The 25499-nt window shown below is 38.5% G+C and overlaps 1 protein-coding gene across 1 annotated transcript in view; it reads right to left on the bottom strand.

Annotated features, from left to right (window-relative positions):
* ARHGAP42 (Rho GTPase activating protein 42) overlaps positions 1–25499 on the bottom strand; it is a 279431-nt gene that overhangs the window by 202457 nt on the left and 51475 nt on the right. Inside the window, exon 2 of the mRNA XM_047751861.1 lies at positions 6528–6623. Coding sequence (XP_047607817.1) covers positions 6528–6623 — 96 coding nt within the window. The remainder of the gene's footprint in view (positions 1–6527; positions 6624–25499) is intronic.

The raw sequence follows: 25499 nt of genomic DNA, 5'->3' as shown, positions 1-25499 counted from the left end.
GGAAAACAGTACGGAGGTTCCTCAGAAAACTAAATATGCAACTAACATACGACCCAGCAATCCCACTCCTGGGCATATATCTGCAAAAGGCATTCATTCAAAAAGACACAGGCACCCTTATGTTCACAGCAGCACTACTCACAATAGCCAAGACATGGAAACAACCTAAATGTCCACAGACAGATAAATGGATTAAGAAGACATGGTACATATACAAAATGGAATACTATTCAGCCATAAAAAAACAAAATAATGCCATTTGCAGCAACATGCATACTGCCAGAGATTCTCATACAAAGTGAAGTAAGTCAGAAAAGCAAATACCATATGATATCACTTATATGTGGAATCTAAAATGTGGCACAAATGATTCTATCTACAAAACAGAAACAGATCATGGTCATTGAGAGCAGGCCTGTGGTTGTGGGGACAGGTGGAGGAAGTAGGGTGAACGAGAGTTTGGGGTTGATAAATGCAAACTATTACATTTAGGATGGATAAGCCATGAGGTCCTGCCGTACAGTACAGGAATATATATCCAATCTCTTGGGGTAGAACATGATGGAAGAGAGTATGAGGAAAAGAATATGTATATATATGTATGACAGGGTCACTTTGCTGTACAGCAAAAAACTGGCGCACCACTGTAAATCAACCATACTCTAATAAAATTTTTTTAAGAACAGTGTTTTATTTCTGTAGAGATAGTCTTTTATTTCCTATCGGTGAGGTTTTAAGGCTGAGCACATGATGTTATTAATTTCATGTATATAAGTGAATGAGGACTAATGCAGTAGGTATTGTCTTTTGTATAATTATGCCTAGATGATGGTACATTTTGCATCTAGTATATCCAAATAAATATATTATTTGAGGAGGGCTGAATCTTTTAGCAGTTTGTAATCACCCCTCTCCCCTCTATCACCAATTTCTTTTTTTTCGGGTGCACCCGGGGCATGTGAAAGTTCTTGGGCCAAGAATCGAACCCACCCCCACAGCAGCATCCCAAGCCACTGGAATGACACATGCTGAATCCTTAACCTTGCTGCACCACAAGAGAACTCCACCATCACCAATTTCTAAGCCCCAAGTGTCCAGCTGCTCAATTTCTAACTTACTCCTAACGCAATGTCTTAACTCAGCCCAAAAGACCAAAGCAGTATAAAAAGTGGGCAATTAGAACAGCTGTGTGAAGTGAATTGGGTGGACTCCCCATGGGCCAGCACTGCCCTGGGCAGATAAAAAGAAGCAATCAAAAGCTCACCTGCAGTTCAGTTGTCAGAAAACGAGAAAAAAGGCCTCCTGCTGCTATAGAATGGAAAGGAGGTACTAGAAAGAGAGCATCAGATGCTGCCCTGCTTGGGACTCTAGTTGTAGAAACAACTGACCTGATCTCTGGGCCACAGGAATTCCCCACCAGGTCCCAGACACCTAATCCCATTTTGCTTCCTTCCAATCCCACAATGTCTCACTGGCACCAAAAAACAAACAAACCCCAATTAGTAAGCACAAAGCCAGAAGGGTAGGAGCAGATGGGGACAGCTGAGACATGGGGCCAATTTACAGGACAGACACATGCCCAGGAGTCTAACAAACCCCGAGAACAGCTCCCACAAAGTAAGTCCCTGTATTGATACAGTAAGAGCACACACTTTTCATTACTTTGCTCAAACTGTTTTTCACCCTATTCCACTGTAGCACCTTGAGAGAAGACATCTTACTCATCTTCCTGCTGCCTTCCCACCCACACCCACCCCCAGAATTGACACACAGAAAGCCTGCAAATGTCTTGACTTTACAAGTTATTTTGCACTGACATTGCTCGCTTACAAAAGATGAGCTTTTCTGGTAAGTCATCGTTTTCCGTGATTACATCATTGGTAATTCTCAAGACAACCCTGGCTAAGAGTTGTGGCCATTACTCAATGCTAAGAGTCACAGCTGTCCCTACTTCATTCCTCTTTTATTAAATCAGAGGAATAAAGAAGAGACTGAAACTGGGGCTTCAACAAGCTGTTTGAAAGACTGCTGAAACTTTGCATCTTCCCACACGGAAACAAAGCTGACAAGGTGGCTAAGGACAGTTCCTGCACCATCCACATCAGCCTCCCATTATTCTCAGGGATGCAGTCCTAGATCACTGTCCTTGGTACAACAGCTGCACTAGCCTCACAATCCCTCCATGTTTGGAATGATGATTATTATTAAAGTCTCCCACTTTACTACATACAAAGTTCTTTTAACTATTTACAGTGCATTTGCGGGCTCAGTTAAAGGAAAAGAAGTGATAGATGGTGAGGACATGGGAATACACCTACATTTTGACACGAGTTGTTTCAGAAATCATTTTTTAAAAATCTCTGTGCTCTGCAGTTCCCGTTGTGGCGCAGAGGAAACGAATCTGAATAGGAACCATGAGGTTGCAGGTTCGATCCCTGGCCTTGCTCAGTGGGTTAAGGATTCGGCATGAGCCGTGAGCTGTGGTGTAGGTTGCAGATGTAGCTCGGATCTGGTATTGCTGCGGCTCTGGCGTAGGCCGGCGGCAACAGCTCAGATTGGACCCCTAGCCTGGGAACCTCCATATGCCGTGGGTGAGGCCCTAAAAAGACAAAAGACAAAAGACAAAAAAAAAAAAAACTCTGTGCTTTAAGTTAAGTTTTCCTAAAGCACTGGTGTTTAAATCAGATTCCCAATAACAAGAGCTAAATAATCTCCCATTTTAAAAGAAGCAAGCCCTATAGAGTATTAACCCTATAGAGTATTCATCTTCCACTCCTCAAACCTTGGATTTAACTCCTCAAAGCCCTGAAAGCATTCAAATTTAGGATTCATTGCCTATAATAAGCCTTCATATCCAGCTCAATTCACACCTTTCAAATCCAATCTGCAAGAGCCACAACAATAACACTCATTTAACCAAAGTGAAAGGAGACAAACAGAAGTATATTGAGGTATCAGCTTCATCACAACCAGGGGAAATCACCCACCATCTAACTGCCTATAAGGTCAAATAGCATAGTGATTAGAAAACCCCACTTCTGCAATCACTACATGTGGCTTCAAGAAGGTACTTTAAGTAAGAAGCTTAATGGAAATTAAGAAGTATTAAAAATGTTTATTGTACTCTTAAAAAGTAAAAGACCAGCCAGAAGCAACCTGAGTGTGACCAAGAAATTATTCCATAAAATCATGTATATGAACGTGATGAAATATTTTAAAGGCATAAAATCATTGAACTATAATAATTATAAAAACCCAAAAGTATTTGCTATAATCCTCTTTATAAAGGAGAAATAACAAATTACACATAATATATAGTTACACATAGTATAATTACATATAATTATATTAGAAAAAGTTACACAGAGATGAAAAAAATAAAGTTTATAAGGAAAATTATGTCATTTATTCAACAACTTAATCAAGGGTCTACCATGAGTCAGACCTTGCACCTGGGTCAGGTGCTAATGTGAAATGATGGAAAGAAAAAGATTCGGCCTCTGTCTTCTTGGAATTTACAGTTTCATTAATAAGTGAAAATAATTGCTATTATGGGAGTCTGTGGGTGTTCTTTCTTTTTTCTAAATAATAAAGCTACTGTACTAGAGCTTTAGTGATATAATCCAGGCTTTTGTCTGGGGAAGTGTGTGTTACAAAGCCTGTGTTGGGTTAGACATTTCTGACACAAATGTCACGAAGCAGCACACAGATGGCAACTACTGTTCCAGCTGTAAGCGGCACCCCTGACCTTCCCCATCCTTCCTGTAAAGAGGAAGAAGTCCTGCTACCCGAGGCCCGGGTGTCAGTCTGCTCCCTCCTTCCTAGAGGCTCCCTATTTACACCTCAGCTGAGCAGGGCTCAGCCACCTTTCAATACAGACCCAAGGGTGGATGGAGCCACTCTTGATCCCCAGACCAGACATCTCCACACCCGCTCAGTGTCCCTAACACTCCTAAAGAGGCTGGCAAATCAAATGACCACCCCGCACAGCTCCTCTGAAAGAGGCCAGCTTGACCAGGAGACATCTGACAACCCAAACCCCACATGCAGAAACAGTCTGTCTGAAGACTATGCACAAGATTTTTCCAGAAGAAACTTGTGTGAATGTACAAGCTAAAGCCACACAACGAATCAAAAACTCATTTGGCTTCTCTTTTCCTGAGACCCCTTTCCTTTCACAGCTGGCTTTGGACTTGGTACTTTGAGCTTTCAAAATTAATAAAACTATATTGCTATGGAAGCAATCTAAATACCCATTGACGGATGAATGGATAAAGAAGATGTGGTATATATATATATATATATTATATATATGAAATATTACTCTGCCATAAAAAAGAATGAAATAATGCCATTTGCAGAAGCAAGGATGGATCCAGAGATTATTATACTTAGTGAAGTCAAAGATGATATCACTTACATGTGGAATCTTAAAAAAAGATACAAATGAACCTATTTACCAAACAGAAAGAAATGCACAGATACAGAAAACAAATTTATGGTTACCAAAGGGGAAAAAGGAGGAAGGATACATTTAGGAGGTTGGGATTAACATATACACCCTCTTATATATAAAATAGATGAGCAACACCTAACTGTATAGCCCAGAGAACTCTACTTAATATTTTGTAATAACCTACGAGGGAAAGAATCTGAAAAGAATATATACATACACACATATAAACATATATAAAAGAATATATATATAATATATATTTATGTATAACTGAGTCACTGTGCTGAATACCTGAAAAGAACACATATACACATATAAATATATATGTAACTATATATACATATAAATATATGTGACTATATATACATATAAATATATGTGTATGTGTATATATATATACATATAAATGAATATATATGTATAACTGAACCACTGTGCTGTACACCTGAAACTAACACAACATTGCAAATCAACTACTCTTCTATAAAAATAAATAAAACAAAAAATTATTTAGAAATACAATGTACAATCAACAAAACTATAAAATAAAAACAAGAGGCAGAGGAAGGACAGGAATATGATTGTGGAGAAGCATGTCAGGGATTCCAAAGCCCTGCTACTCAAAGAGCAGTCCATGGACCAGCAGCACAGACGTCACCTTTGCGTGTGTCAGACATGCAGAATCATACATTCCACCTGAGACCTTCTGAATCACAATTTGCACTTAGTAAGATCTCCAGGTATATCATATACACATTAAAGTTTGGAAATCACAATTCTAAGTCCCTATAATATTCTATTTTTAACCGGAAGGCGAGTACACTTCTTATATTATTCTTTAAAATGTACACATATTATTGAATACAGTCTTCTTCTTCTGTGGTATGTCTCTAACCCAACCTACAAATGGACCCTGTGTCTACAAACTGGCAAGTAGGGATTGTTAAATTGTGGGAAAAAGAGTGCTATATAGTTCTGATCTTTAAACGGTAAAAACTCAGATACAGATAAAACTTGAGACCACATAACCTCACCTCTTTCTGACCATCCAGGTCAGAAAGGGGAGTGCCTTTACTAGGGTCGGACCTCTAAATATGCGTGGCAAAATCAGATTACAGTTCAAGTCTCCGGATCACCAGTAGTGTTCTGTGTCTTACACTAAGGCTGGTTTAATATGTCATCACCGATTTTTCATCTCTATAAACAAATGCTGAAGTTAAAAGAGAAGTATTTGCTTGAACGAATGATTCACTTTGAGCCAAAGGAAAACAGTGTAATCCACATCTTCTCAAAGGGTTGAACTGAATTATAGAATGATTAACTAATTTCTTTTTTTTGTTTGTTTGTTTTTTGGTTTTTGTTTTGTTTTTTAGGGTCACAACCTCAGCATATGGAAGTTCCCAGGCTAGGGGTTGAAACGGAGTTACAGCTGCCGGACTACTTCACAGCCACTGCAACGCAGAATCCCAGCCTCGTCTGTGACCACAGCTCACAGAAACACCGGATCCCTGACCCACTGAGTAAGGTAAAGGATCAAACCCACATCCTCATGGATATTAGTCAGAATTGTTTCCACTGTACCATGACGGGAATTCCCAGTAATTTTCTTAAGGAAAAAAACACACCGCTCAACTTTTTTTTATTATTATTATGGCCACACCTTTGGCACCTGGAAGGTCCAGGGCTAGGGGTTGAACTGGAGCTGCAGCTGCAGGCCTCTGCCACAGCCACAGCAATGCTGGATCTGAGACACATCTGCAACCAACACCACAGCTTATGGCAATGCAGGATCCTTAACCCACTGAGTGAAGCCAGTGATCAAAGCCACATATTCACAGAGACAAGGTTGGGTCCTTAACCACCTGAGCTAAAGGGGAACTCTCAGAGCTCAACTTTAAAATAAATTATAATACTTGCCTCAGCAACCAAAAATTGCCCTTATACATTTATCGGTTAGAATATTTTACATGTTTAGTATTAGGGTGTGCGAATCCACTTGATTTCAATGAAGTCACTATCTTAAGTAAAACTAAAATTATTACTTAGCATATTTACTAGAAGCAATACTCACCGATACTAATTTCATCATCTGTTTCAGCATCACCAATACATTCAAACTGGAAATCTTGCAATGACTGGGAAAATTTCTGTACTGCCATAGACAGATCTGTAATTAAAAGAGAAAAATAATAAGTCGAAGGTACCATGGCATACTTGAGTTTCCAAATCTAATATTATATAACTTTGATGCTAATACTTTATTAACTAGAACCTTTTTAAATACCAGCTTGACAAATTTAAGCAGAATTTAAACAGATGACTAAAGAAATATTTTAGACAGTACATCTGCTCTGCTTTCAAAGGGGATTTGCCCTTTTAAGAAAGTTTTGGGGGCAGTTGTGTATTATCTGGAAGCCAATTTCCCAAAGTCTTTATCAAAGAATTACCATTCACTCCCTATAAATGGAGCATTTATCTAAAAAAAAATGTGATAAATTCATTTGAGTAATAAAAAAAAAGGAAGAAGAAGGAGGAAGGCTACTGAGGTTGCTGGTGGGGGGGAAAAAAGCAGCAAACTTCTGATTAGAAAGGGTCACTGATGTTATTCTATACAGATCATAGAGCAGATAAGAATGTATTTCTACCAAGAAACACATTCTCCTTCTAAGGTGAAAGGCCACCTGAAAAGCTGTTTACGAATAACCTTGTGATTTATAGGAGACTAAACCTACTCCTTAGTCCTGGCTTCAGTCTGAACAAAGTCCAGAATGTGACTAAATCCAGAAGAAGAATTCCTCTTTATTCATGGAAAGAATAAAGAAAAGCCCAGAATAATGAGAAGTAAATCCCTGGGAGGCAAAAGCCTGGGATCCAACCTAACAGTGATTAAGAATGCAGACTCTGGAGCCAGGCAGCCTGGGTTGAAATCCAAGTCCCGTCATTTACTCATTGTGTGACCTTGGGCAAATTTTTTAACTCCTCTGGGCCTCTGTTTCCTCATCGGTAAAGACTGAATAACAGTGGTATAACCATCTTGCAGAGCTGTTTTGAGGATTAAGTAAGTTAACATTTGCAAAGCATTTAGAACAGAGCCTGGCACTTAATAAGCACTAAGTTTATTAAACAAAATTAAAAAGAAATCAGTCTGACAGTGCAGCATCAGGGGAGCTTTCAAGGTCCCACCTCTCGGAGCTACTGTGATCATCCACACCAACCCTTCACAGGAGTCTGCACTGGTAGGAAAATGGGTTTTTTGGTTTTTTTTTTTTTGAAATTCACTCTACATTTCATTTAATGTTACCCTCCTATGTGTTCAAGTCTGATACCCTGAATGCTTAACATTTAATACAATAGGACCTGACAAAGACTCTCTCCTTGACAAACCTTTAGTCATTACTCCTCCAAGCCCTCTTCTTGACCAGGCCTTTACCATGGCTCCCTATCCTCGCTGGGTCTACAAAGCCCAGTTTTAGCAAAAATCCTGCTATGTCAGTTTAGAGAGAATCCCCCACCCTGGATATCTGATCAAATTCCCCGTCCTCCACCTTTGATGCTGAAATCTTTGACCTGCCTTCACCAAGAATCCTCCTATTCTCTTTTTTTTTTTTAGACTCCACATATAAGAGATATCATGTGATATTTGTCTTTCACTGTCTGATACTAAGATTATAACTTAGTATGATAATCTGTAGGTCCATCAATGTTGCTGCAAATAGCATTATTTCATTCTTTTTTATGGCTGAATAATATTTCATTATATATATGTACCACATCTTCTATCTCCATTCATTCGTTGATGGACATAAATGCTTCTTCCATAACAATATATATTTATTATTTTTGAAAACCTAAAGTAATTCTCTATCCACTGACAGCTACTCCTCTACCCCAGCCCCACTGCTGCCCAATTTTCTATTGACTATAAATCACCATTTGTTCTTGCTGCATTCAGCGTGGAGCCTGAATTCTCTCCCCAATTACAATATACTTTTGACATCCACAGCAATAGTCCTGAATAAAATCCTCCTTACCATTTTAACTAGTATCAGAATCATTTGTTCATTATAAGAACTGTGGACCGAAGCCTAAATGTAACACCTGGACTTAGTGTGGTAACCCACCAAATGAAACCCCAAGCCCATGCACCAATCACATTAAGCACCCATGAGTGAATAGGTCTCCAAACCTGAGGGTCATTTGATGTACCATCATTAACCAAGAACTCACCAACAACCTCACCAACAACAATCCTAAAAACTACAGGTCTTCAGTCTCAGAGAAACTTTTAAAATGCACACACACACACGACACACACACACAGCAGAGACATATTTTTTTTTTAAATCTTCTTTGAAAAATAAATTGAAAATTCTCTGGAAAAAGGATATTACCACTTATAGACTAACACCTCTTCCCAAAAGAAGGGGTAAAAATTTGGGGACCAACTGCCCATAACACTTAAGAGGTACTTTAAGAGAATAAAAAGGTCTATCAGCTTAAGAATGATTCCACTTTGCCCTCCCAGGAAGAAAAATGAAAAGAGCCTCCTTAGGGGATTATTAGTCAATAAGAAAAACAAAGGCTTCATCAGAACTAGACCTCATCAATTGGCTGTGAGGCCCTGGACAATCTTATCCTTCACAAGACCTGTTTTTCTTACCTATGCAACAGAGAAGGAATACTTATCTCATAGGACTGTGACAGACTCAATGAAGTCTGTGCCTGGTATGTACTAGGCAACTCAATAAATGGCATCAATTGTTATCTTTTAAGCCCACAGCTCAAAAGGTGGGAACGGTTACCGGCATTCCAGACAGAAGAGCCCTATGTGTGCAAAAGTAGGCATTTATCTGATAGTGCACAGCTCTGGCTAAGGATAAAGAGATCAAAATATCTATATCAAATGTGATGAGAGACCAAAGAAGAAGAAGAAGAGGAAGAAGAAGAAGACCTCAGGATAATTTAAGCCATCCTGGTAAGTGGGTGCTCTCCTCAAGACTTGAGAGAAGCATTCTACTTAAGGTTCCTTTATTTTTCCATGTACAATATAAAGGCCTTATGCTCAACTGGATTTGAAGTCACAGGTGGAATTCCTACAGCAGAGTTGGGGTCGTCGCTAATACAGGTGGATCAGGACGCTTAGGAATCTTGCAACAGCTAGCCTTCCTTCTCTTCCCTCATCACAAGTTTCTTTGAGTTTCCCCTCAAAACTCAATAAGCTATCTGGATGCTTTGCCCTAGGGAACTTCTGACACAAGCCCCCACAACTAACCATTTCTTCCTAGGCCATCCTTTGCTTCCTATGGCCTTGCTCTTTGACTGAGAAAGGTCAGCTGCTTCGCCCTTTCACTGAGGTCATGGAGAGTACACTATAAAAATCCCCATTCCCAAACACTGTCAATATAACCAAGTGACTGAGTGGAGGCTCTAGTGGCAGATGACATGGGTTAACTTCCTGCTTCCACCAATCAGTGGCATGATTGTGGTGAGCAGGCTTCATAACCTTTCTGTACCCCATTGGTTAAGTGGAATAAAACTCATCTCCAAGGGTTACTGTGAGGAGTAAATGAATTAATATAGATGAAGCACTTAGAACAGTGTCTGACACAGAGCTAAGGAATTAAAATGTGTTGGCTCTTTCCATTCTGAGCATCTCAGAAAAGAAAGGAAAAGGTAAAATTTCGGGAATGAAAGTGGCAGCTATTAGACCTCAGATACCTTGGAAAGTGTTGAGTAAAACGGTCTATTGATTGAAGTTTCAAATTCTTTCTTGGTGCACTGCATGCATCATACTCTGACAGAGAGCTTGATTATTCAGTATTTCTGTGTAAGAGATGAGTGTCTCTTTCAACGTTGGATGGAATCAAGAATGCAGGAATGATTCCTTCACAGTCCCTTCTGAAGCATAATGAGACAGGTCTACACAAGAAAACACAGTTCTCAACTAGTCCAGATAATTTCAAAAATAAAGGGAAAGTTCAAAAAATGACTGGTTTTCAACTTCAAGTGTCTGGGTTCCTGATTTTCCTTTTATTTTTTTTTTCTCACATTTCCAAAAACCAAAGTAAAGATGAGGTCAAAAATGTGACCAAGGTAAAAAACTTATGACATTTTCCAGCAGTCATATTGCTCAATCTGAAAAAATGAGAAATCCAGCTCACACTTATAATCTTGGCTCCATCTCATACTGAGTGCAATTCTGAACCAGAAAGTGCCACACCTCCCACTGACTTACGACTCCATGGGACACACTCTTCCCTAATTGTCTAAAGTTTCTAAACAATGGTTTGATGCACAAAACAGAAGTACTGGTCCGAAATCCTTATAAATAAAACTGATTCACATCTGATTATACAGACCTTGCATTTATAACTTAAGTTCTTAAAGTTTATGTTGAATTTTAAAGTGTCGAACTGTGTAATGACAGAATCCACATTTCTCTTTAAGTACAAAAAAAGATAAAGGGTATAAAACATGACAAGCAGGGAATCTAGTACAGGCAAGAGTGTCTCTTTCTCCCCATTTCTACCCAACAATTAGAACATGAGAACAAATAAGGAAAAGATTCCAGCCAGAGTCATCCTGGCCACATTCTAAGATGAAGTGGGAAGAGTAATACTTAACTAGAGAGAAAGCTGTACATAGTTAAAATGCTACAAGTACCACTCATATCACATCCTTTCTATTTGCTTAACCTCCAAGTTAAGAACAGGTTGTCTTCACATGTATTCACATAACTTGGAAGTTATAATGGGCTTTAATTAGTGAGCAATGTTTTCATATCAAAGAGTTAACCCATAGCACCCACTATTAGATGATGCTAATGAAACACTAAAACTTCATTTCATTAGAAACACTTCAACCTCATTAGAAAAATGCAGAACACTTAGTAAATATTTAATCATAACTCTTCTCATACATACATAGACTTAAGAGCTGGAGTTACCTGTTACTTTAGAATTGTTAATGGAAGGACTTTTACAATGTTAGCTATGAAAATGAACTCTATGTCAGAACAAGTACAACCGCGAGCCCATTGGTCTAAGGCAGTCTTTCGTGAAATCTACTTGCTCCAGGATTAGATTTAAGCAAGACTCACAGAAGGAGACATATGTGTCATAGATTTATCATCTTCACACTACCGTGCAGAGAACAGACATATGAAGCTATGGGCATACAAAGGTAAAAACAGGATACATCCTTCCCCCCAAAAGGGCACGGTCCAGTACAGACATGAGGTATATGAATCAATCATATCAGAGGACATTCATTCTTATACTTTCTGGTGTCACAAGATAACTGAATAACATTCTAGGTATTAAGCTTCTTAAAAATAGGTATATATTCTTCATCTCTCTCCACCCTTAGTGTCCAAAAGAAATCAGACAAAAAAGAGATCAGACCAGAGAGACCAGAAAGAGAAAAGTGTACGCCAAGTACCAACGCATTCATAACATAAGAATTCACTGTAGATAAATTACTGAAAAGCTTATGCTACTAGGAACATGCATGCGTATAACTGCAAGTCTTAACTTAATTTAAAAAAAAAAACCATACTTTACACACAAGACTACGTCAAGGAATTACCAAATAAGCTTTGATTTTTAATACCTGCATTTGTCTTTAATGTTTTCATAGAGAACAAGCATCAGATGGTTAAGTGGAGAAAAGCACAGAGGAAAAGCACACTGGGTATGCAGCAAACTGTAAGAAAATACAATAACTTTTTGTCAGTAAGAATCATTCCTATGGCTCTTATTTGTACAAAGTTTGAATATGCCCACTTTACTATCTTCTATTATTCCTAAGTGGCTAGAAAATAACAGTTAAAGTAAAACTATCACTATTTGCAGATGGCATGATATCATACGTAGAAAATCCTAAAGACATTACCAGAAAACAGAGTTCATCAATGAATTTGGTAAAGTTGCAGGATACAAAATTAATACACAGAAATCTATTGCATTTCTATATACTAACAATGAATGATCAGAAAGAAAAATTGGGGAGTTCCTGCTGTGGTGCAGTAGGTTAAGACTCTCACTACAGCAGCTCAGGTAGGTCACTGCAGAGATGCAGGTTCCATCCCCAGCCTGAAGCAGTGAGTTAAAGGATCTGGCATTGTCACAGCTATGGCACAGATTGCAGCTGCAACTAGGATTCAATTCCTGGCCTGGGAATTTCTATGTGCCGTGAGTGCGGCCACAAAGAGAAAAAAAGAGAGAGAGAAACATTAGGGAAACAATCCCATTTACCACTGCATCAAAAAGGAAAAAATACCTAGGAATAAACCTATCTAAAGAGACCAGTACTCTGAAAACTATAAGACACTAAGGAAAGAAATCAAAGATGATACAAACAGATGGAATAATATATCATGCTCTTAGATTAGAAGAATCAATACCATTAAAATGACTATACCGCCCAAGGCAATCTACAGATTCAATGCAATACCTATCAAGTTACCAATGACATACCTCACAGAACTAGAACAAAATATTTTAAAACTTGTATAGAAACACAAAACACCCAGAATAGCTGAAGCAATCTTGAAAAACAAAAGTGAAACTGGAGGAATCGGTCTTCCTGATTTCAGACTATACAAAGCTACAGTCATCAAAACAGCATGGTACTGCCGCAAACACAAAAATACAGACCAACAGAACAAGATAGAAAGCCCAGAAACAAACTCAAGCACAAATGGTCAACTTATCAATTACAAAGCAGGCAAGAACCTACAGTGGAGGAAATAGAGTCTCTTCAATAAGTGGTGCTGAGAAAACTGGACAACTTCATGTAAAAGAATGAAATTAGAACACCCTCTAACACTACACACAAAATGGATTAAAGATCTAAATGTAAGGCAGATATTGTAAAACTCCTAAAGGAAAACAGAGGCAGAACACTCTGACATATATTGCAACAGTATCTTATTTGATCCATCTCCTAGAATAACGAAAATAAAAACAAAAATAAACCAATCATACCTAATTAAACTTAAAAGCTTTTACACAGGAAAGGAAACCATTAGCAAAACAAAAAGACAACCCACAGAATGGGGAAAAAAAACTGTGCAAATGAGGCACTAATCTCCAAAATATACAAACATCTCATGGAGCTTTGTATCAAAATAAATAAATAAATAAATAAATGGGCAGAAGATCTAAAAAGACATTTCTCCAGAAGACAAACAGATGGCCAAAAAAAACATGAAAAGATGCTCAATATCACTAATTATTAGAGAAATTCAAGTCAAAACTACAATAAAGTATCATCTCACACCATTCTGAATGGCCATCATAATGCTGGAGAGGATGTGGAGAAAAGAGAACCTTCCTACACTGTTGGTGGGAATGTAAGCTGATGCAACCACTATCGAGGGCAGTGTGGAGGTTTCTTAAAAAACTAAATATAGAACCACTATATGATCTAGCAATCCCACTCTTAGGCATATATCCAGATAAAACCATAAAAAAAGGAGACGGAAGGGAGGGGAAAGGGTTACTGATATTATCAACTAAAGAAGAATCTTCCTGGAGTTCCCATTGAGGCTCAGTGGGTTAAGGACCTGATGTTGTCTCTGTGAGGATGCAGGTTTGATCCCTGGCCTCACTCAGTGGGTTAAGGATCCAGCATTACTAAAAGCTGGGATCCCGGCTGGTCTTAGGTCATAGATGCTGCTCGGATCCAGTGTTGCTGTGGCTGTGGCGTAGGTCTGTAGCTGCAGCTGTGATCTGACCACTGGCCTGGGAACTTTCATATGCTGCAGGTGGGAGGAAAAGGAGGAAGGGAGGGAGGGAGGAAAAAAGGAAGAGATAAAGGGAGGAAGGGGAGGAGGGAGGGAGGAAGGAGGGAAATGTCTTCCTGAAGAAGGCCCATGACCAAGTTTGGTACTAGCAATCAGTTAATAAATATAGGCTGAGCTAAGTGAAGTGAATTGTGTGACTTACAATAACGGAATCAAGGAATTCTCTTTCCTTGAAGACCTAGAGAAACACTAACATGTAGCAGCAGCCATATCCATGGGAAGTCATGGGAGACAGAATCACGAGAGGGTAATGGGGCACTGACGCTCTTCTGTATCCCCCTGCAAATGCAAAAAAGCACAGACTACTCTAAGCCACTAAATGAACTTCCTCTACTCTAGCCTAGCTTTAGAGGGCCTTTTTCACTTCTACACCAGATGTGTATTGGGGTCGTATCCTGTTCTGCAGTGGATACACCCACCCCCTGGCAGGCAATACAAGTCAAAGCATCTGTTTTCGGTGATGAACTAAAGTCTAATGTGAGGAATGTGCTCAGATATGGGAGGAAGTCATTCCTTAGAATCAATCATTCTTTCATGTCATGGTGTGCACAAGACTCATACATGGATGCCAATTCAGGGACCACCACTCACTATGATATGTCGTAGAGCAAGCACTTAGGTTCTCTCAATCTCAGGCTCCTCACATACAGAAGATACTAATCTCTTACAAGACAGTCATGAATATTACATGAAATGGACTTAGCACAGTTTCTGGTTCAGAATAGAAACTTCAAATTCTGGTTCTCAACAAATGTTAACTATTAAACCACTATTTATTATAATGGCAATTGCAGAAATGAAATATTTTCATTGTAAGCATAACATATTTAATCTGTGTATTAAGTTACTATCTTCAGGAAACTTCAGTGAAAATAAATAGTGGTGCTGGCCTCTAATGAAGACCAAAGAGTTTGTAATCCCATAAATGATATGTGTCTGGCAAGCAGTTCCAGAAGATTCCAGCCTAAAAACAACAAACAGGAACCAACACTTGGCCAGATTTTATCCACAGTTTCTATAAAGCTACAAATTCCATAAAAATTAAAAATGAAAAACCACAAAGACTGCACTATTGCTACAACCCAAGTTAAAAATAGCAAGTTCAAAGTATAAAATAAACTACCCATCTTCCCACCCTGGGGTAAAAAACTTGGGAGGGGGAGAGTAAAGAAACAAAGGCACAATGCAATTTCCCCGAATTCTCTTCCTGCCTCACTAGACATTCCTTCGCTGCCTCTCTAGGGATTTCTCTTCTTCACACTCTCTTTCAGAAGGGTTTATCTTTAGCCACCTTGTTTCAGCTCAATACGTGTTCTCTTTTGAAAAGTACTATCTGTGTATCTATACTGCAGGTATCCCTCAAGTGGTGATTACAGTTTGAATGCTGGAATTCCAAGCAAAATTCTATAAAATATCCCCCCTGCCTTTGATTTAACAAGAAATACTGCGTTATCCAACATGGAGGATAACCAAGCTTGCAGTTTTCCTAAGCTTCGCAGCAACGCAGGCATAGCCTGGCATGTTTTCCTGGACTTCCTTGGTCTACCTTCACACGCACAACTTCTTCCTTAGTCCAGTGATTGTTTGGACATGGCTGGACATTGTTTGCTACAACTTATGCTCTTATCAACAGATTTGGTAAAGGAAAGTGCTTACTGGAAAGTGTTTGGTATTCTAGCTTCACTCCCAGTCCTCTTTTCTCCTGACTACCTGAAGTATCTACCTACCCAAATAATGACTTTGGAAGAACATTTGTTGTTACTTTATCTTTCATGTCACATATCAGCCTATTTCCAACTCTGAGAACTTACTTCCTTTTTCTATCAGGTCCTTTTTAGTCTCAGATGCCAAACACATTTATTATAAAATCATGATTTGACTAGTTTAATTTCCTTTTCAAAGCATTACACTAAATTGTTACCCACTAGGCAACCTACCCAGTTTGGGCCAGGTTCTAGGCTAATATTCAAGCATATTATCTTTACTTTTCAGGCCATATTTTTTCTCAAACTGGTTTTTGCATCTTCAGTATTCCAGCCAAACTGATCTAAACTTCAGCTGTCTCAACATCCACGAAGTCATTCTTTAGGTTGGAAACAGCCTTTTATTTCTGCTGTGATCTTCAAATGTCTTCAAATAAATTAGTACTCACAGTTCCACTGTGAAGCTGGATTATACTTTACAAGAGCAGTTGGCTATACTTGAGGAGGGTGCATGTAGCTTCCTTTAGTCCTTTAGAGTACCTTTAAGACCTGCCACTTTCTAGATTAATCCAAAAACACCCTAAAGAATCCAGTCAGGGCAACACATCTGCTGATTGACAGATACCAAATACTAACAGCAATGTGTCATGTCAGGAGTTCACAAAACCATGGATACTTTCAGTGTATCTTCCTGGTACTATAACTTTTATTAAAAAACTGGAGAGAATGGAGTTCCCACTGTGGCTCAGTGGGTTAAGAACCCGAGCAGTATCCATGAGGCTGTGGGTTCAATCCCTGGCCTTGCTCAGTGGGTTAAGGATCTGGCATTGATACAAGCTGCGGTGTAGATCACAGATGGAGCTCAGATACGGTTTGCTGTGGCTGTGGTGTACGCTGGCAGCTGTAGCTCTGATTTGACCCCTAACCTAGGAACTTCCATATGCTGCAGGTGTGGTTATAAAAAAAAAAAAAAGAAAAAAAAAGAAAACTGGAGAGAAGAAAGCTAAGTAGTTTTATATTTTTTTAAAACACACATATTGCTAGTATAGCAGACTTTATGTGAATTAACTTTTATCTTGCTATTTCCATCAAGGCAGCCAGTTTGGGCCAGGTTCCAGACTACTGAAGGTACATTTTCCCCTTCCTCTGACAGAAAATTCTGAAGTACTACACTACTATAATCTAGCTCCTTGTTGAGTGCCTACTATCATAACCTACATTACAATTTTATTACATTTTATACTTATTTGTTTCTAAGTCCCGAAACCCTCACCAAAGATTAAGCTGAGGGAGGGCAGAGAACCTCCCCAGTTGCCATAGCCTCCAGCACAGGGAAGTGTGAATAAATACAGGAGGCTGTCAAACAGAACAGAATGCAGGAATTCAGGGTATTTAGGAAAGGTAAACTAAGGCCTTTCCAGGATGGGCAAAGAGCAACTAGAGATAAGAAGCCAGGTGGTTAGACTCAGACCTGCCTCTAGCGATAGAAGGTGCTCTGGGAACCAAGAAGCCCCCAGCAAACAAACCAGCCTAAGGATCTGGCCATTAAGTCAAGCAGATGAGAAGGGAGGGCCAGAGAGAATGAGAAAGTTCTTTCATTTAAGAACTGTTGGCAAACTTTGCAAACAGCAAGCAGTATAAGCTGACAGAAGTAGCCCAGATATTTTAGGTGGTAGCCTAAACATCTCAACATTGCTTTACTACACCTATGTTAAGTTTATCTCTCAAGACTTAAAAATATACTCATCATTATATGACGGTGGCAAATTTAATGCAGCCAAAGAGCCTGCCAACGAAGGAAACACTAAAGTGACACCAAACATCTTAGTCCCTTGTCTCTATTCCAAAAGGTAAAATTACCATTTACTTAAGTGTATTTTCCCATCAGCAGTTTAGCACACACTATTAATAAAAGTTATACAACCCTCATATTGTTTCTAATGAAACTTCAAAGTATCATCTCCGTGGTTAATAGATATCTGCATTCCAGCATTCCCTAAGAAAACACTGCTAGACCCAATAATGAAATCTGCTTAACCAAGCAAAGAAACAATCTAACAGACATGAACCTTCAAACATTTTCTAGGTTCAGTTTAAATGGGGTGATGAGCTTAGAATGTGGGTATCACACAAGCGGCAGGCTATGTTTATTGGGACCGCATACTTGGGTTTTCACTATTGGATTTTTAATTATTTATTTATTTATTTATTTATTTATTTTATTTTTTTGGCCAAGCAAAAGTATATAACATCATGTAATACCATGGCTACATATGAACATTATAATGGTTATGGCAAAATAAGTTTTTTACATAGCAGCATGACCAGCATCCTCTTAAAGACGGGAAATATAATGAACAGTAATTGAAGGCTGAATACATAAGCCTCTGTCTTGGACAAGCTGTGGAAGTATGCTGGCATCATGCCCTGTTCTTCCAAAAAGAACAGAAAAGAACAACACTGAAAAACAGGGTTGAGCTTGGGCTGCCAGGGAAGTAAGGGCACAAAGATCATTATTCTCCATTTACACAATGTTTTTTGTAAGTTGTTTTCAATAAACTTGCTATCCCACATGTTTACAGACTTCATTTTTCTGCTGTCCTATCCCATTTTGAAAAATTAAAGCAATGTTTCAGGCAATCTCAGGAAAACTTACATTTTAACGCTGTAGTTTCTATTCTGTATCTTTAGAGCCAGCACTCCATCTTATCTTTAAGGTATCAAACAGAGATAATTTTGGTGGGATACATTATTTTATTACTTTTTGTTCAACTTTAAATTCCAGGTGTTCTGCTCTTAATAAGTTGACTTACTACAGCCATATCATTATCTTAAATACATGATGAGATTTTTCAAATCATATTTATATTCCTTATCTCAATGGAACCCTACTGGGCAAACAGACTGAGTGGGTAATTATCAATATTTTTACAGATGAGAAAACAAAGGCCTAAGGTTAAGTGATTTTTTCCAAGCAACAGAATCAGAACCGGAACCTTAATCGCCCACATCCAGGCCAACCCTCCTCTTTCAATACCATCTTAAATAAATAATCCTCTTACACCCACAATTCTACCATACTGGGCTTAGCCTAGCAGTAAATTTAAAAAAAAAAAAAGAAAGAAAGAAAAAAAGAAAAAAAAAAGCCAGGTTATTTACAGTTTTAAATTAAAACTTTAACTTAAAAAAATTCCTCATTCTCATAGCTTACTGTATCTCCGTTTATGTAACTAGTTTAACTGCTAGTGTATTATATATTTACATGGGAACTGGTCATTATAAAAACACATTAAGTGGCTTTGAAGAAGACAGTTGAAACATACTATGAATATTATTTTTATTTGGGGGTGATCAGTTATACTCATCAAAAAACATAAAAAATAAATCTCAACTTTTTACTCCAAAAACTAAAACTCATTCACCTAAACAGCAGGCTGTTGAGCTGCCAACATACATGCACTTCAACGATCTGTACAGAGTCAGCAACTGCCTGCTGTGATTTTGAATAGCTGGGACTTTTATTTAGCAGCGAGAACTGAGGAATTCCAACTGTGTCAACTTGTGCAACGATGTCTGGCTTTAGAGCTTCCCACACTCTGGAAGACATTATTGTCTCTAATTATTTTATTGCTGCAAATAAAGGGACTTTTCATGGAAACGATACACACAATTTATGCCAGGCTTTTATTAGACAGCACAAAGTGAGACCACGTGGAGGCCACCATTCAATTCAAAATGTATATATGTGGCTTTCAACTCTTCTTACCTGGTATTTTTTATTTACTTCAAAACATTAATATTAGTTCTTCAGCTACTAAAATTTTAAGGTGTTGTAATTATTATTTACCATAGTTCATACATTCTAAGATGCTAAACTGTAAGCCCCCTATGCAATTTTAGAGATATTAACATAAAAACTACAACTTTTGGCTCCATGAGTCCCAGGGTATGTTTAGATTTTACATTTCACGCGGTCAAACTGAAAAATGGCAATTCTGAAGGATTTGACACTGTCAAGAAAAACATTATCCTAACCTCAAGGAGTGAATATTCTAACGAAATAAATAGCACATAGTGCACTGCCTGCATCGCTTGTTCCTATCTTTGAATGCCACAAAAACCTAACTCCAGGAAAAACCTGTTTCAGAAATATACGATCTCTGCTGTTCCTAACCATTATGAGAGGGTTCTCTCAGCTCAGCTTCTCATTCCGTGGACTAAAGGACCTGAAGGCTTCAAGCTACCCACTCCCTTGGGCTTGTTTCTGGGCTCCGACCCTAAAACCGGGGCCAAATGGAACTTCCAGCAGCTGTGTGCTCATGAAAATGACTCAAAAGCACCAGAAATGCTGTAACCATGGGATTGTGGGCAGTACTTTAACAAGAGCTCTCCAGATGACGAACAAGCATGTCAGTCACTGTGGTCTATTTTCAGAAAGAAAATTGATGAGAAGAGATGCGCAACCAAGAAATGAAATTGTGGATATTGTTTCTGTTTGCTCCACATGCTCCCGGACCTTTTGTTTTTCATTTGTTGAAGTTTTATTGAAGTATAGTTGATTTACAACATTGTGATAATTTCTGCTGTACAACAAAGTGATTCAGTTATATATGTGCGCACATCCATTCTCTTTCAGATTTTTTTCCCATATAGATTATCACAGAACATTGGGTAGAGTTCCCTATGCTCGACAGCAGATGCCCTTTGGCCAGTAATTCCATATACTACACTGTGCACATGCCAATCCCAAACTCCCAGTCCATCCCTACCCCACCCCACCTGCCCCCTTTGGTAACCATAAGTTTGTTTTCAAAGTCTCTGAGCCAGTTTCTGTTCTGCAAATAAGTTCATCTGTATTCTTTTCTTAGATTCCACATGTAAGTGATATCGTATGATGTGTCTTTAACTGTCCAGTTTCACTCAGTATGATAATCTCCCAGGTCTGTCCATGTTGCTGTAAATGGCATTATTTCGTTCTTTTTTATGGCTAAGTAATATGTATGTATGTATGTATGTATGTATGTATGTATGTGTGTATATATATATATATATCACATCTTCTTTATCCATTCTTCTGCCAATGGCCATTTAGAGTGCTTCCATGCCAGACCTTAATTTTCTAAGAATAAAAAATTCTCCAGAGTTCCCTGGTAGCTCAGTTGGCTAAGCATCCAGCATTGTCACTGCTATGGCTCAGGTCACTACTGCTGTGGCATGGGTTCAATCCCTGGCCCAGTAACTTCTGCATCATGCAGGCACACCAAAAAATAAATTAATTAAATAATTCTCCATAATCTGAGACTCACATTCAGTTCCAATGCAGTGCAGTTTAGGGAGCTAGCCCATTGATTCAGGGTCAGTCACCTTGATGGTAAAGGAAGTAGTTTGTACACCAGTTACCACACGGCTGAGGCACAGGTAAGCACTGTCTTCAGCTAATTAATTTAAGCTAATCGTAAGAGTGAAGGGTATAACCTAGACTTCTTTCTGAGAATCCCTAGAATCATACCTGTGAGTGACTAACACCTGCTACTATAACAACATTACAAAAAGTTATACTGAATATCAGACTAACTTAACATCTAACTTATTAGATCATTTCAGTGAAATTAAATGGTGTATTTCTTCAATCACAACCCCTAGAACCAAGGAAGTATTGAGCGAATAGAGGTCCCTGGGATTTTAGCTTTACTGAACTATAAATCCAATATGCAATCAAAAAATCACTTACACAAAAATGGTAACCTAAAGAACTTGAGAGATTTTCTTCCTAAATACTTTAATGGTTATCCTGCAAACAAATCTCTGTGCTATGAATTTGCATCGTGAAGAAACTGCCTGCTTAAACAAGGGTAAACTTTAAAACTTGCATCACTTGCAACTGCAATAAATGCTCCAACAGTTAAGTACAAATAATAAATTTCTTATCAAAAATGTTAAAAGGCAATAGATGAAAAAATAACGAAATGGTTCATTTTCTCAAAGCCTTAGACAATCTAAAGGTATGTTTAACTTCCTCATCTACGAAACTTCCATATCACTTGGTCTACAAGGTCCCACTTCCTATCACTTAGAAACTTTGATAGGTAAGAACCGGAGTGACCTGGGGCATCAAACTGTTTGATCACTAGAGTGAAGTGGAGAACAAACTTTGCAGATTAAAAATACTGAAGAGGGAGTTCCCGTCGTGGCGCAGTGGTTAACGAATCCGACTAGGAACCATGAGGTTGCGGGTTCGGCCCCTGCCCTTGCTCAGTGGGTTAACGATCCGGCGTTGCCGTGAGCTGTGGTGTAGGTTGCAGACGCAGCTTGGATCCCGCGTTGCTGTGGCTCTGGCGTAGGCTGGCAGCTACAGCTCCGATTCGACCCCTAGCCTGGGAACCTCCATATGCCGTGGGAGCGGCCCAAGAAATAGCAAAAAGACAAAAAAAAAAAAAAAAGAAAAGAAAATGCTGAAGAGACCATTTTCTCAAACCTCAATCAAGTAGCTCTGAGGAGGGTTTGCCCACTTATCAAACCACTTAACTGAGAATCATCTCCAGATTCTAAAAGCAGTGCATGATGAATGCTGACAGTATACAAGCTAGTTTTAAAAAATCACTAAAATGTGAGAATTTACTTAAATGGTTTTCCCTCAAATTAAGAAGAAACTAGTACTTGAACTATCTAAACAGAGCCTCATTCCCTCATCCACTTTGAGTTTTCGAACGTCACCTTCTCAGTAAGGCCTTTCCCTGAAACTATCAAACCCATAGCTGCCCCTACAGAACACAAACATGAGCGCATACACACACACAGGTACACATATAATAACCTCCCCCGATTTATTTTTCTTAGTAGCATTTTCACCATCTGACCTATGACATATTTCTTTGGACCTATAATTTTTTAACAGTGGTAACACCAGTTTATAACACTGGTTTCAGGTATACATTATATTTTGACTTCGGTATACACTACAGTGTGCTCACCACCCAAAATTTAGTTTCCATCCAGTTCACCCCTTCTACCTATTTCACCCTTCCCATCCTCCACCCTTTCTGGTAATAAACACTCCTGTACTCACTGTATATATTTGTTTTTGTTTTGCTTGCTCATTTGCTTTTATATTCCACATAGAGTGAAGTCATGCAGTATTTGCCTCTCTCCGACTTATTTCACTTAATACTCTCAAGATCCATCCATATTGTTGCAAATGGTAAGATTTCATATTTCCTTTTTATAGCTGAGTAGAATTCTGGTGTGTGTGTACACCACATCTTCTTTATCCATTCATCCATTAATGGCTGCTTAATTTGTTTCATACCTTATATACCATAATTAATGTTGTGATGAATACTCAGGTATATGTATATTTTCAAAATATTGTTTTAATATCTTTTGAATGTTACACCCAGAAGTGGAACAGCTGGATAATATGGCAGTTCTATTCTTTGTAATTTTTTGAGGAATAGGTATAAGCAGTGCCTTTTAGTATACCTTTTAGATGTACTATTCATATATACACTATTCATATACATATGTGATACCATCTGCAAATAGTACAGTTGTAGCTCCTTTCCAATTTATTTTTATTTATTTATTTATTTTTTTGCCATTTCTTGGGCCGCTCCCACGACATATGGATGTTCCCAGGCTAGGGATCAAATCAGAGCTGTAGCCACCAGCCTACACCAGAGCCACAGCAACACGGGATCCGAGCCGCGTCTGCAGCCTTCACCACAGCTCACGGCAACACCGGGTCCTTAACCCACTGAGCAAGGCCAGGGATCGAACCTGCAACCTCATGGTTCCTAGTCAGATTCGTTAACCACTGCGCCACAACAGGAACCCCTCCTTTCCAATTTAGATGTCCTTTTTTTTTCTTGCCTAATTGCTTTGGCTAGGACTTCTAATGCTATGTGGAATTAGAGTGGCAAGAGTGGGCATCCTTGTACTGTTTCTCATATCAGAGGAATAGCTTTCGGTTTTTCACCACTGAGTATGTTCGCTGTGGGATGTGGCCTGCATTATGTTGAGGTATATTCCCTCTATACCTATTTTATTGAGTTATCATCAATAAGTGCTGAATCTTGTCAAATATTGTCTGATATTTTATTGAGAATTTCTGTATCTCTGTTCATGAGAAGATTTGGCCTAGAATTCTCTTCTCTGTGTGTGTGTTTGTTTTGTTTCTTTTGTGTTTTGGGGGGTTTTTTTGTCCGGTTTTTGTATCAGGGTAATGTTATCTTCATTAATTAAGTTAGGAAATGGTCTCTCCACTTCAATTTTTGGAAAGAGTTTGAGAAAGATAGGTATTAAATCTTTGACCATTTGGTAAAATTCTCCTGAGAAGCCATCGGTTCTAGAATTGGAGAGGGGAGTAGATTTTGTTGACTGTTTCCAATTTTCTAACTAGTGAATGACTGATTCAGAATTTTTATTTATAATTCAGTTTTATAAGGTTGTATGATACTAAGAATTTGTCTTTCCAAGTTGTCTGATATGTTGTTGTATAGCTATTCATAATATTTTCTTATAATCCTTTATATTTCTGTGATAGCCAACATAATTCATCCTTTTTTTTTTTGTCTTTTTGCCTTTTCTAGGGCCACTCCTGTGGCACATGGAGGTTCCCAGGCTAGGAGTCAAATCGGAGCTGTAGCTGTCAGCCTATGCCAGAGCCACAGCAACGTGGGATACGAGACGCATATGCAACCTATACCACAGCTCACAGCAACACCAGATCCTTAACCCACTGAGCAAGGCCAGGGATCAAACCTGAAACCTCATGGTTCCTAGTCAGATTTGTTAACCACTGAGCCACAACGGGAACTCCCTATCCACTTTCGATTCTGATTTAACTTACCTTATCCTTTTCTCTTTTTTTCCTTAGTGAGTCCAGCTTAAGTTCTATCAGTTTGGTTTATCTTTTCAAAGAACCAACTTTTAGTTTCATTGATCTTCTCCATTGTCTTTTTAGCCTCTTATTTCATTAATTTCCACTCTGATCCTTATTAGTTCCTTCCTTTGGCTTACTTTAGGGTTTGTATGTTCTTCTATAGTTTATTTAGGTGTAAGGTTAGATTGTTTATTGGAGAGTTTTCTTGTTCCTTGAGATAGGCCTGCATTGCTAAAAATTTCCCTCTTAGTACTGCCTTTCCTGAGTCCACAGATTTTGGTGTGTCATATTTTCATTTTCATTTGTCCTCAGGAACTTTATTTTTATTTCTTCATTGACCCAATAGTTGTTAATTAGCATGTTGTTCAGTCTCCAAATACTTGTGATTTTTCCAGCTTTCTTCCATAGAAGATTGTTCTTGTGTTGATTTCTAGTTTCATAGCAATGTGGTCAGAAAAAATGCTTGAGATGATTTCAACCTTCTTAAATTTTATTTTTTTTTTACTGAGACTTATTTTATATCCAACATATGGTCAATTGAGAATGTTTCATGTACACTTAAAAAAGATGTGTATTCTGCTGCATTTGGAAGAAATGTCATATATAAATCTATTAAGTCCATCTGGTTTAAAGTTTCATGTAAGGTTGCTA

The sequence above is a fragment of the Phacochoerus africanus genome, chromosome 11 (assembly GCF_016906955.1).
Source record: "Phacochoerus africanus isolate WHEZ1 chromosome 11, ROS_Pafr_v1, whole genome shotgun sequence".
Lineage (NCBI taxonomy): Eukaryota > Metazoa > Chordata > Mammalia > Artiodactyla > Suidae > Phacochoerus > Phacochoerus africanus.
Note: the sequence above shows the minus strand (reverse complement) of the source record. Positions and strands in the feature narration are given on the sequence as shown.